The sequence below is a fragment of the Thunnus albacares genome, chromosome 9 (assembly GCF_914725855.1).
Source record: "Thunnus albacares chromosome 9, fThuAlb1.1, whole genome shotgun sequence".
NCBI classification, from domain to species: domain Eukaryota; kingdom Metazoa; phylum Chordata; class Actinopteri; order Scombriformes; family Scombridae; genus Thunnus; species Thunnus albacares.
The window spans coordinates 21,538,673-21,551,438 of NC_058114.1; the positions used below are offsets into that span (position 1 = coordinate 21,538,673).

Here is a 12,766-nt window from a genome sequence, read left to right on the forward strand (position 1 = left end):
CAATGGGAATAAGCTATCACACATACAATCAAGCAAGTTTGTTTTACAACCCACATGGACTACTTACAATCCCCTAAGACTATTTATGGACTGTGGTGTGTTTGTGTGTTTCATGCATTAAAGTCATTATTGCTGTTGTTTTGTGGTTTGGCCTTCTTGGTTTACCAATCTGGTCCTCGCTGTGTGTTACATCAGCACCACCTAGGCCAATCTAAATACTTATGTCATTGCCTGGGACCCAAGTGGGTGGAGTATCTGACCTCTCTCGACTTGAATTTGAACTTGGCTCTGATTTCTGCCTAGTAATAGCCAAGATGGCAGATGACTACGGCCAAGACATCCAACCTTAGGACCCCAGATGAAAGTCCAAGTCAAGCCTGTTCTGCATTATGATCCTCTTTTGTTTAAGATGCTCTCCTAAATATTCACAGCTGAGGAGTGAGTCCTGTGCATCAGGCAGATAGAAGAAAAAATTAGAGATAACGGATTAGTTCACTTTTATAGTCATGGACATAGACATGGGCAGTCATGTATTTCCATAGAACAAACAGGCTGAGAGTTCTCAAGGCTTTTAATTTCTTTTGACTTTCATCCCTCTGAATTCTTCTTACAGATGGTAAGCTTGGGCACAAGACAGAGCGTTGGCACCACACACATTCATTAGCAGGACTGGCTAACACTTCTACACGATTAGCACTGACAGGCTGTTTAGTATTAGAGGATGAAGGTTTTTTGGGTCGGTTTGAGAAATGGTTCGAAGCACAGCAATACTGGAAAGGGTGGGCTGCACTGTGGGAGGCTCCTACATTAACAGAACATTTATAAACATGGACAATATTGTGTTTTGTTGAGCTTTTACTAGTTTCTGTCTTTCAGGCCATAATCAGTTTAAAATGTGGGCACACGTGCATGTTTATGTGTGCTTATGCACATAAAAACTCAGTTTGGAATGTGGAAGTTTAAGACCACGGGTCAAGATGGTAAACATCTTTTCCACCTGCAGTTTAAACACAGTGAGCCCTGTTAAAGCCAAGGGGTTAACGCAGGTCACCGGAGGTGCAGGGCTTCTAGGAGTTGGACTGGACCATCTGCAGCAGGAGGCTCTTTAAACAGAAGACTATTAAGGCTTTCAGCTAGCAGAACAGAATACTAGCTCAAATGTTTTTGTTATAGATGGCAAGACAAATTCTGGTATCGGAATATGCACACAGACACAAGAAGAGCCTGAGAGAAACACATAATCACACTCAATGTTAATCAGTGTTAATCATACAGTAAAAATATGATTATAGTATGGCTAAACCCTGTAATTTGACAGTGTCTATATGTCTCTTTCTCAGGTCGTCCCATAGTGCTGTCTCAGCCAAACCAGGTGTTACAGATCCAGACACCACAGGCTGTCACTGGCAATGTGGTCACCATGCCAACTCTGAGCCAAGACAGGCCTGTTCCTGTTGCTGCTCCACCAGTGGTCTCCGTCACACTTCGAAGCCCTTCCTCAGATGATGATGTGAGTCCTCTCCACACTCTTATCACTTAAGTCTCCTAACATTAGAGTTGTTACATTGTCGGAGAGCATTGTTATTCATTAGGTTTAACACTGAGGGGTGTAGTGGTTGAAGAGCAGATGTAGTAGTAGTAGTAGTCAGAAATATGATATTTACACCCCTAATATAGGAAATGTTTTTTTGAAAGAATGAAACAAAACTTAAAAATTAAAGATTGGTTGACCTGGACTAGTCAAAACCATGGATGGTTTTAAATCTTATCAGCTGCAAGCTCCAACTCTTTTTGATATTGCTTATTTTGTATGTCATTATATGTAATTGCACAGTATAGGTGTCATTTAGACATATTTCTGTGAATGTCATCAGACGTCCATATAACTGTAAAAATGTGATATGACCAAAATGTTGTCAGGCCACTCAACTAGCCTTGATTGGTCAGATCCAAAAGACTGTACAGTTGACCCTGTTTATTTTTCTCTGGTCAAGTGTTTAGATATATGTTATAAATTGGGAGATAGTTCACTGTGAATTCCAGTAAGATTAAGTGTATGTACGTGTGAAGTTAAGTAGTGTCACATTCCCAAGCCCTGTAGGCCTAAATAGACATCTGATTGCCCAAACAAAATGTCAAACAAAAAAGTCGGACATCCTTGTCCAAATATACTATGTCTGTGTATTTTAGAAGCAAAAGTGATGTGACTCCGATTACTGTAGGTCAGAGAGATTACTAATAGGTCTTCTCTCAGTGGACAAGACTATCTCTTCCTTTATTTTTTGCTCTTTAATCACAAGTTCTTCTGTAGGTCAAACTCTTTAATTTGCCGCATAACTAAGAATGTGCCCAAGCAATTTATCTGACGAAGTCTCTTCATAGGAGTAAATAGGGCATGCAAGGACTTGCCAGTGCACACTTGCATGCAGCTGCATGCGTATGAGTATGTGCATGGGTGTGCATGCACTTGCCCCTATGTAACTATTATGTTGTGGTTGCCATGTCCACACTTGGACGGGATCCTGTCCAACATAAACTCTCTCATCCTGCCCTATTTTTTTTATTTTTATTTCACAAGCCATTAACTTTAAATTCTGGGTAAAATATGAAAATAAAATGTTGAAGGCAAAAGTTTATACCCATTATTGATGATGGTCAGTGTATTTTTCCACACTGGACACACACTTTTTTACCATTTATATATTACTTTTAGCTAAGTATTTTAACTGTTTATCCATTACTTTTAGCTATTTCAACAATTTATTCAGTACGTTTAGCCAATTATATCCACCATTTATCCATTACTTTTAGCTAATAGTTTAGACTTTTCTGCTTGCTCGCTAACTAGTTTTCACACACTCTCAATTGCTAGACGTAGTGTTCAGGAGCTTGTTAGGGTTAGGGGTTGGGGTTAGGGTTAGGGTTAGGGTTAGGGGTTAGGGTTAGGGTTAGGGTGGGTTAGGGTTAGGGTTAGTGTTACGGTTAGGGAGCTACCCTGTATTTTTCTTCAAACAATTCATAATTTTTCAGTTTTTTTCAATGTAGTTGAACTACTCTACAGTCTGGGAATCACAGGAGAAGCATCTGCTCTACAGTTCCACATTAGAAATCAAATCAATTCAGTCTCTTGTTTAATGATTTAGCTGATTATCACTTATCAGTGTGTACCATGAACCCTTATGATAGAATCACAAAATTTTTCATGCAGCCACTAACAATCCACACATGGTCATTACTGGCCACTTTTTCGTTGGCATCTGTGGGGTTTCTTGGAAAGACAGATGTGTTATGTAATTGTTATTCAGACAGTATGAATAGTTTCGTAGAAGGATAGAAGGATCCGTGTGGATGATAAGAGGGTGGGTACTTCCATGTTACATTCGGGGGTGATGTCAGGACGGCTGTGAACAGAATACACAGACAAACATCCAAGGCGTACACACAGTCTCCTTACTTTTGGCATTTCCCTTAGGTCTGTGTAATGACAGCACGGGACAGTGCACACACACACAACAACAATTTTAGAGAATCTCATAAGGTACTATTAACTGGAGCAGGGACTGCCCCAGAGGTTTAAAACGTAAAAAAAAAGGACAATTCAATTATATTATGTTTTGTTTATGGTACGCACTTGTGGTCTCTCAATAAAAGCTCCCCACTGCATTTTGGTCTTATTTTGGGTGGGAGAGTCTGTGGTATTCTTTTGAAGACCTGAGGCTAGTTTTTTGCTCTGTGTTTATGATTTTCTCCTTGTTGTTGCTGTAAAAATGCTTCGTCTGTATTGTCAGCCTCCATTTCACAGCCAGAGAAATGCCTTTCTGACTCACTGCGACATTCAGCAACTTCATTGTTGTTTCAGGCTTCGCCAGTTCCTCATGGCTTGCTCTTATCTGACCTTTAGTGAGTTAAGAAATGTGTCCTCATGTTCTCTTTTTATTGGTGAAAGCAGGACAAGTACAACATAGTCATTTACATTTAGTAATTTACATATTACCATATTTCACTTTTACTTTAACTATAACATCACAACTTAAGTGGGTTTAAATGTTCCTTACAATGTACCAACATACTTAATAAATCACGTTAGAAAGGACAGATTATACATGTAGTAAACAGGCCAGAGATTTGATTCTTAGTCTGGAGGAATGGTTGACAAGTTATTGAAATACTCAATGAATGGTCTCCATAACTTGAAGAAACTACTAGTGGCTCCCCTGGGAGGGACTTTTATTTTTTCCAGGCTTAGCAAAAAACATCACATCAGTGTTGTAAAGACAATTATATATCTCCATTTCGGGCTGTGCATTGCAAGGGCTCTGATGGCACACCAAATATGGCTAGCAGTGGGCATGGTTGTAGTGGTGTATGCAAGACAGTAGATCACGTATAAAACACTTAAGATCAGAATCGTTGCATTAGATGTGCTTAGGGTTCACCACAACAGTCACATTTTGGATCAGACTCAGGATATATTTCAGCCAATGTGGCTTTACTAAGGTGGACTCTATGTTCCACTTTTAACTGGATTAAACTGAGCTGTGCACATGATAATGACTCCCTTCTGACCGTCTTTCCACCAATCATCTGTCAACTCCATCCTCGATTCTTCCCATTTAGACTTAACTCTGTGTATTTTGTCCTCAGTCAAACTCATAATATCTGCATAAATATTTGAAATTCAGCCATATCTAATTGGAGACAGCAAAAGAAGTTTTTCCCACTTTAGATCATTAGGGAGATGTGGGAAAGAATCAAATGTTTCTTATTATAAACTGATGGATTTGGAGGTACATGAAAAAAGTATTGTGGGATAGACTGAAGACTGAATTTAGCAAAAGAGAGAAAAAAATATGAAATATAATGAGATTTTTAAAGGGATGTTTTGGATTTTTTTTAAGTGAGGTTGCATTAGGTAGTTATCCATAATCAGTGTTTCTGATTTCGAATATTTTCACTGCTTTACCTTGCCATCAGGCAGCCCTTTCCTGTGGCACTACATTTTCTCAACTGCAGAACTTCTTTATTCCTACACATGCTGTGCACTATATTACACCGCAGATCAGCTGTGTGGGTCAGGAAGTGCTGCTGCGGCATAGGAATACGGAAGTTCTGCGTTTTTTTTGTAGAGAGAATATTAAATTCCCATTGTAAAGCAGTCCTTTTTTTGAGAAGTTGTGGGAATGGATCTGAGGGGTATTGCCTATCAAGTGTAGTCAGTAAGGTCTGTGAGAAGTCACAAATTAAATATCAAACTGAAGTGGTGCATGAGCAGAAATTATTATGGCCAGATATTCTACTGATAAAAACAGAGCTGAGAAAGTATCTGTAAAAAAAAAAAAAAAATCTGTACAAGGAAATCTGTACTTGGTGGTGCTGCACTGGTGTGAATAAAAAGAAGAGCTTTTAGATAATGGATTCTATGATCTCCAAGGTTCAATGCACCCATTATTCTCCATAAACACTGACAAAGACTTGGACATTTTCGATGAAGTTACTTTTTTAGGATTGGAACGATCCAGTAATGGATTAAAAACAAAGTTTAGATCCCCTCCAAAAATAAGTTTAAAGCTGGAAGACAAGAAATCTGATAATGAATTCAATACTGTCCCAGTTGGGATCATAAACATTAACAAATAAAACAGGAGTTTGAAATAAGGTACTTTCTCAGTGATTTGTCTTCCGTTAAGGATTCTGATTTTTATATCTGAGGCTGTAAATTGAATTCTATTATTGATCAATATTGCTACACCTCTAGCTTTTATGTACAATTTTGAGTGGAAGATTTGGCTTATCCGAGGCTTATGTAGTCTCTTTTGAACCTCAATTTTTAAATGGGTTTCCTGCAAAAATATAAAATCTGCTTTTAAGGTTTTAATATGAGTGAACACATGAGTTTAAGTGGACTGTTCAGTCCACTTAAATTCTAGCTAAACATCCTAACAGAGCAATCTGGCCTGTTTCTTGTGTTATCTTGACACACTTGGCACTTATAAAACACTTATAAAACACAAAAAAAACTCCTCCGATATCCTTATCAAGTTTAGAAAAGAAATAATCCTGACGAGTCTGACATGAATTAGAGGACAAAACTACTGAAGTAATGTACCTATAAAGTAATGAACAAAACCAAAATATACACATAAAAAAGAGGAAAAAAACTTAGTCCTAAAGTCCGAAGTTCCCTTGAACAAACATGGGGAACTACAGGTGACAAGTGTCATACCACTGGTGCATTCTCCTCTCTTCTACTGAGAAGCTGGTCCTCTGATTCAGAATATATGAAAATTCTTTCAAGATATCAGAAATTATCATTAGCATACATGTATATATGTACGTATAGTGCTCTTTGTGTTTTATTGAGTGTTTTGTCGATTAACTGTCTACAATGTCTGAATTACAACTGAAAGTCTGCATAAGTTAATAAAGAATAAAGTAATGCTGCTGGCACCTCAATCTGCATTTAAACCATAACAATGTACCTGAGGGAAAAAAGAAAAAAAAACATCACAATGTAACTTTGATTTCAATGTCCATTTGTACAATTTGGCACAAAGATAGTCTAATTGAACTTAAACTCAAAAGCTCACCATTTGAATTGTATAAGTCACATAATGCACAGACATAATTTCTTATACTCCTTCACTTCTGATGTGTGTCATTATAAGTCACTCACCCCAATGACCGTTGTAAAAAACTTGAGCCTCGTCAGGAGTGTCAAAGAAAAAGACTTGATTATCCACGTGTACCTGAAGCTGAGCAGGGTGAAGCAGGCTCATGTTGTTAAACACTTCATATCTTCTGGCAAGGCTTGTGCTGAGGTCAGGGAAGAGCAGAATCTTGTGACTGCAGAAAGTCATGTCCTGGCGTCTTTTGATCATCACAAGTTCTTTCTGCTGGTAATAGTGGAACTGGGCGATAAACGCTCTAGGTCCTCTGTTACTCCCTTCATCCACGGTCGCTCTGCCAAGTCAATGTTCCTTGTCCAGTAAAAGTGGCAGCGAGAAAAAGTCTGCACCAAACACTTCAGTGAAAAAAGTGGTCATAAATTTCACCGGGTCTGATCCTTCCATAATCTCAGGGATTCCCACTATCCTCACATTTGAATGACAAGATTGGTTTTCCAGTTCATCCACTTTATCCAAAAGCTTCTTATTCTGCGATTTCAGTGAACTGCAACAGGACTGCAGTTCAATGAGCTTGTCACTGTGGTCGGAGAGTGACGTTTCCATCTTTGTAATGCTCAGGCTTTGCACATTGATGGTTGATTTGATGGATTCCAATGTCTTGTTAACCAGGGTTAGAGCGATGTCCAGCAGGTGGAAACTGTTGAGGTGAGGTCATTGTGAATTGCCGCCCAAAGGTTTTCCAAGTCATTAGAAAGTAGTGGGTCCGAGCATACTTTATAAGAAGTAGCTCTGAATTGGCTTGGTGAACCATAGCAGGATGGTTAGCTTGGTTTTGGCTAGCTTCATCATCATTAGCTTGGGAGCTGGCATGTTCATTCAGCTTGCACCTCTTTTTAGCAGGCATGGTTGAGAAAATGTATGTTGCACTGGCAACAGTTTAAGACTCAGATTAAGCATGAATGATGTTTACCAGAGCAAGAAAGAATGTAAAATATATTAGTTTACAGAGTCACCTTCACTTGTGTAAGTGCCACTCCATCTTTTTCTGTCTGTTTTGTGAGCAGGACTTCCACATTCACATTATTTCTCATTTGCTTTTTAGTTTGGCAGGGAAGTTGGAAAAAATGTATCATTGAACATGTAAGAAGCTATCTTGATTAGGAAGAATCATATGTGTCACATTTGTGGAATGTCACTTAATCACCTGCAGTGATTTCTGTGGTAACACTGGGACGATCATAGAAAATTGATCCAATTATTAACTATTATCATCTTATAGGAATAATTACTGTGGCCCTGATGTATTAACTGTGAAAGCGAAAAACATTAGTCATAACCTAATGTCAGAATGTTCTGTTTTACCAGTCTGCTCAAATTATCTTGACATTAACTATGTTTTCCATCAGGCTTTTAATGATTAACGTCAACTGAAATTTCACTAGTGGTTGTTGTTTTGTGAATGGTAATGGTTGACCTCTGGCTATGAAAATACTCAGCCCCTAAAAGTGCCGAGAGGAACTTGTCCAATTATCGTGGGTATAATCGAGTCTGGAGAAGCACGTTTCATGCCAGACCTCGAGAGCAGTGTTGAAGAATTCCAAACCCTGGAGGCCAAAACAAATACGCCTCTGAGCCATTTGTAAAGCTAACCAAGGCAATAAAGTTTTCAATAGGTGATTAAAGGGGATGGACTGTACACATTAATTTTGAGGGCGGGGGGTATAGAACTGGGTTCTTGGAGCTGATACCGCCATTAGTTTCTCAAGAATGAGCGGTGGAAGTTAGTGAAGGCAGGAAAACTATATTTGGGTGTTTGTCATATCGGCTATGTAGTGATTTAAATAGACTTTATAGTCAGTTCCTCGGGTCACCAAGAAACTCTTCAGCCGTGTTGTGCTGTGTGAGTGTGTATGCTAGTGTTTGGACCCACTGCAGCTGTGTTCACTTTATAATCTCACTGCGGGTAGGCTACATCACAGTGGTGGACTGGAGAATGTATGAAATCAAATGCCTGTTAAAGATGACATGCCTGTGCCAGGTGTTCCTGCATGTCATATCTACAGATTGGATGTGTGTGTCACTGTTCATGTTGTTTACAGTACTGTATATTGACCTATAGTAAGGCTATATAAGCCCGGATGTTAAACGGCTGCTAACGATTACATGCTTCAGACAGGTGTTGTACAGGACGAAGCAATTGCGACAGCTGTAAACAACCATCAGGGATTGGGTCACTGTAATGTAATGGGCTCCTACACAGCCGGGGATTTAGCTGTGTGTTCTAGACTGAAAAACAGTCCAGCCTGGAATTGCAGGTCTCAACAAATCCCCCCATTAGTAGGATATGGGAGATTTACAGCAGGGGACCCCATAAATGCATGGTGTGATTCTGGATGGAAAGGGGTCCCCTACCTCCAGCCCAGAAGATAGTGCTTTTTAGCTGTTAGTTTTGTTTTGCATCAGAGTGTCCAGTTTCCAAACCAGAGTGCTTGGTACTGTTACAGAAAAAAAAAACACATCATATGACCATATGTTGAGTTGAGATCTGTTGAACCTTTCAGCTCCCTTGACTTTGAGCTTAGACACTCAGACAACAGAGAGCAAGACAATTTTAACAGGGCAAGGGAACACTTGTTTATGTAGGGAACCACCACTGTATTGTCTGTCCTGATCAGATCATGCTGGCCTGTCAGAACGGGATGAAAGTGCTCCAGCAGGTTGATGTGAAGCTTGCATTGTACCGACATCCAGACCCCTCTCATTGCCACGTCTGTCATATCGGCAGAAATGTTCGTTTTGTGCCAATGCTGATATTTCATTTTAAAGCCATTATCAGCTGATACCGATGACGTGCCGCTATTGTCATGCATCCCTATCAGGAACACTTGCTGTGGTCAACTGAGAAACATTTAACGCACCCAAACTGGGGGCTACAACCTGAGGCAACAAAAGTGCATTTATGTGCATGGGGGGGTTGTGCTTGGGAGACTGTGTTATGGGAGTGCAGTGCCTTATGGGACTGGACCCCTGAACAGAACATGGAGGATACCTCTTGGGCGACAACAGCTGCGGGGCAGCAGTGTCTCCCTGCTGCTGGAGCCCCTCTCCGCTCAGTCCCAGAGCTAGGAGGAGTATGATTTCTTCCTCCTAGGCGCTGAACCCCACTGGAGGACCTCTTGCTCCAAGCTGAGTGGTGTGGACTTTGACCGGGTGGTTTCAGCTTTAGGCAATATTCAGACCAAATCAGGCAGTGTGGCGAATTCACCAGTCCCCCCCATTCATATGAATGAGGGTAGTGCGTTTTTGCTGTGGGCATTTTGGCCACAGCGGCACTGCACTGGACTGTGGCTGGAAAGTTGAGCCAGAGTCAACTTTTGGAGAAATGCAACCCAATGTCACTGCGGCTGAAGGCTGAGGTGGCCAATCACAGCCAGAGATCAGACTGATCAGAGCTGTAAACTCTGCTACGAGGGAGTACAAAGATGTTACTAGGATGAGGGGAGGACATTTATCTTTGTTTGATAACGTTAAAAGTAAAGTTAGACTTTGCTGTCTGCTTCCCAACTTATTTTAAAAAAGACAAGAGAAAAAGAGAGAGAGAGAGCAGCTGTGGTCTAGCGAGCTGGATGAATGAAGAGAGGGAGCGCTGGTAGTGAGAAAACCAGTGAATCAATATCAACAGTGATCAATAAAACATTAATTTCTGATTTTTTCACAGCAGTTTAGTTCTGGAGCACAAATAAACATGCCCACATCCCCACACACCTCCGGCGGTGGGTTGCACCGTCTGATTTGGTCTGAATATGGCCTTACCGGCTGGGTGCCCAAACTCGCTGGTGGGGGGTTGGGGCGGTGGTGGCATCACAGGCTTGTGAGCGCTCATGGGAAGCTTGGGTTTCACATCACTTCTGGGAATGATGCTGTGCAGAGCTTCTGTCTGCTTCTTACTTAGCTCAAACTTCACTTGAATATTGTTGAGTGAGTGCCCAAACAAACCTCAGCAGATACTGACTCATCCAAATAAATGGCTGTGTCCCTATCCAGAACATCTGAGTGAGTCAGACACAGGCACTCTCTGAGGGCTCCGGCTCAAACTTGGCTAACCCCTTAACATGTCCTTTTAGTCAGCCCAGATACCAGTAGGGACTTTGACCAAAAGTTCAGACTCAGACAAAGCTGTGTCCCTCAACTCAGAGAGGAGGGGGTCATGTCTTTCCCAGCATTTTCTCCACAAATGTGACCCACCTCTCCAGGGTTGAGCGTTAGAGCTGGCAACAAAACGCACAGGGCTTGGACTCAGTCAACGCACTCCTGCAAGGACAGAAGACTTCTTCTTTACCTGTTTAGGCTTGGTACGCAGGCACGAGACACAAGGCTCGTGGACAAAACAAATTCAAAATTAGCGCTCCGCGCATAGCCATACTCACCAACTAAGGCAGTGGTGGCTAACACCAACAGGGGCTGTTAAGGTAACTTCGAGCTGGCAGTCGCCTACTGAAGAAACAGAGCTAACTAGCTGTAGCTTGCTAGCCTGACTCAGCAGAGGTGTTCTTTGTGAGGTAAAGAGTGTAAGAACTGAGGGCTGACCGTGGTGACGGATGTATGTGCAGGCAGGGCCTCACATATGTCACCACAGATCATCTGCCTTAAAGGTGTGAATAGAGGTTTCTTCAGTCAGGCCACGTGTGGGCATGATATCCCATACTATATGTGTTGTACTGAGTGAATCAACTGAAAGGAACTCAGTTGTTTCATCAAATTGACTATTAATTGAAAATGCAAGGCAAACAGACATTCCTTACTTTTTTTGCTCACATGTGTCCAAAAAGTGAATTGCAACACAAAATAACACAGGTTGACAGTAATTTCACCTTTGGAATATAGGCCACAGTCCTTGGTGTTTATGACCCTCAGTAAATCCAGGAAACATTTTCACTCCAACTTGTTAAATGAAGTCCCACCTATTTGGATAGGTTGATGGTTCATCAAACACTTCCCCCCGGAGATACCCTTCGTATGCTGAATGGAAAGAGCAGTCCCTAACCAGCAGTGTGACAGTCAGGCATGCTGGGATCTGTTGGCTTCTAACTGGACTGTCAACTCAAGCTTTTTTTCTCTCTTCACCTGTATTCATCCTTTGAAAAGTTGTTGAGCAGGCGTTCTCCCTCTCAGCAATACCCTGCAGCATATTCATACAGTTACACACATTCACACCCAGCACTACTCAGTATATGATACGATACAACAAACTTTATTGTCCCGCTCTGGGAAATTTGTCTTGGAGTCTGTAGCTGCACCATGAATGCCTTGACGGCCACAATGACACAAACAATACAACCTCAGCTATACCAACACCAACAATTACATAACATGACAATATTGCACATAACCCGTAACATAACATAACGCATACATATTGCCATATTGCGCACATCCCATAACGTAATACATACATACACCTCATAAAAAAAAATCATGCTAAAAGATCACCGTGATAAAAGCACTGTAAAAATTATTAAAAATCATTGCACAAACTTCGGCCTCAAGCAGCATTGTTAAGAAATGTAATGGAGGTTGGAACAAATGAATTCTTAAAACGGTTGAGTTTGCAGTGAGGGACTCTGTATCGTCTGCCCGAGGGTAGGAGGTCATACTCTGAATGAAGGATGTGTTTACTATCCTCTGGGCTTGCCTAAAAACAGTTTGTTGGTGGACTACAGGGTCTGGGTGGCACTTTTTCCAATTACCTTCATGGCCGTGTACCAGATGAGCAAGTTTAGTTTTTAGTTTTGCCGTGAGTTTGCCATACCAGGATGACATCCCATATCTGACTAAACTCTCTAGCATTGCCTGGCAGAATAAAAACATGATGCTTTTGTCCACCCCATATACTCTTAGTCTGTGTAGGAAATGCAATCTCTGCTGTAGACGAGAACACAAGCTTTCAACATGCACAGACCAACTAAAAGTGTCATCTAAGTGAACTCCAAGATATTTATATGAGCTGACTTGGTCAATGGGTGAGTCGTGTATGACAACAGGACTATGGTCCCCTACAGATTTTGCGTCTAAGACCAACTCTTTAGTTTTTATTGACATTCAGAGTGAGGTGGTGAGCATCACACCATTGCACAAAGTTT

At 41.0% G+C, this 12,766-nt stretch overlaps 1 protein-coding gene across 1 annotated transcript in view; it reads left to right on the forward strand.

Moving 5' to 3' along the window:
- The window catches only part of atf6 (activating transcription factor 6), a 42,608-nt gene that overhangs the window by 6,584 nt on the left and 23,258 nt on the right, over nucleotides 1–12,766 (forward strand). The window contains exon 7 of the mRNA XM_044361370.1: nucleotides 1,341–1,510. Within this exon, the coding sequence (XP_044217305.1) occupies nucleotides 1,341–1,510 (170 nt within the window). The remainder of the gene's footprint in view (nucleotides 1–1,340; nucleotides 1,511–12,766) is intronic.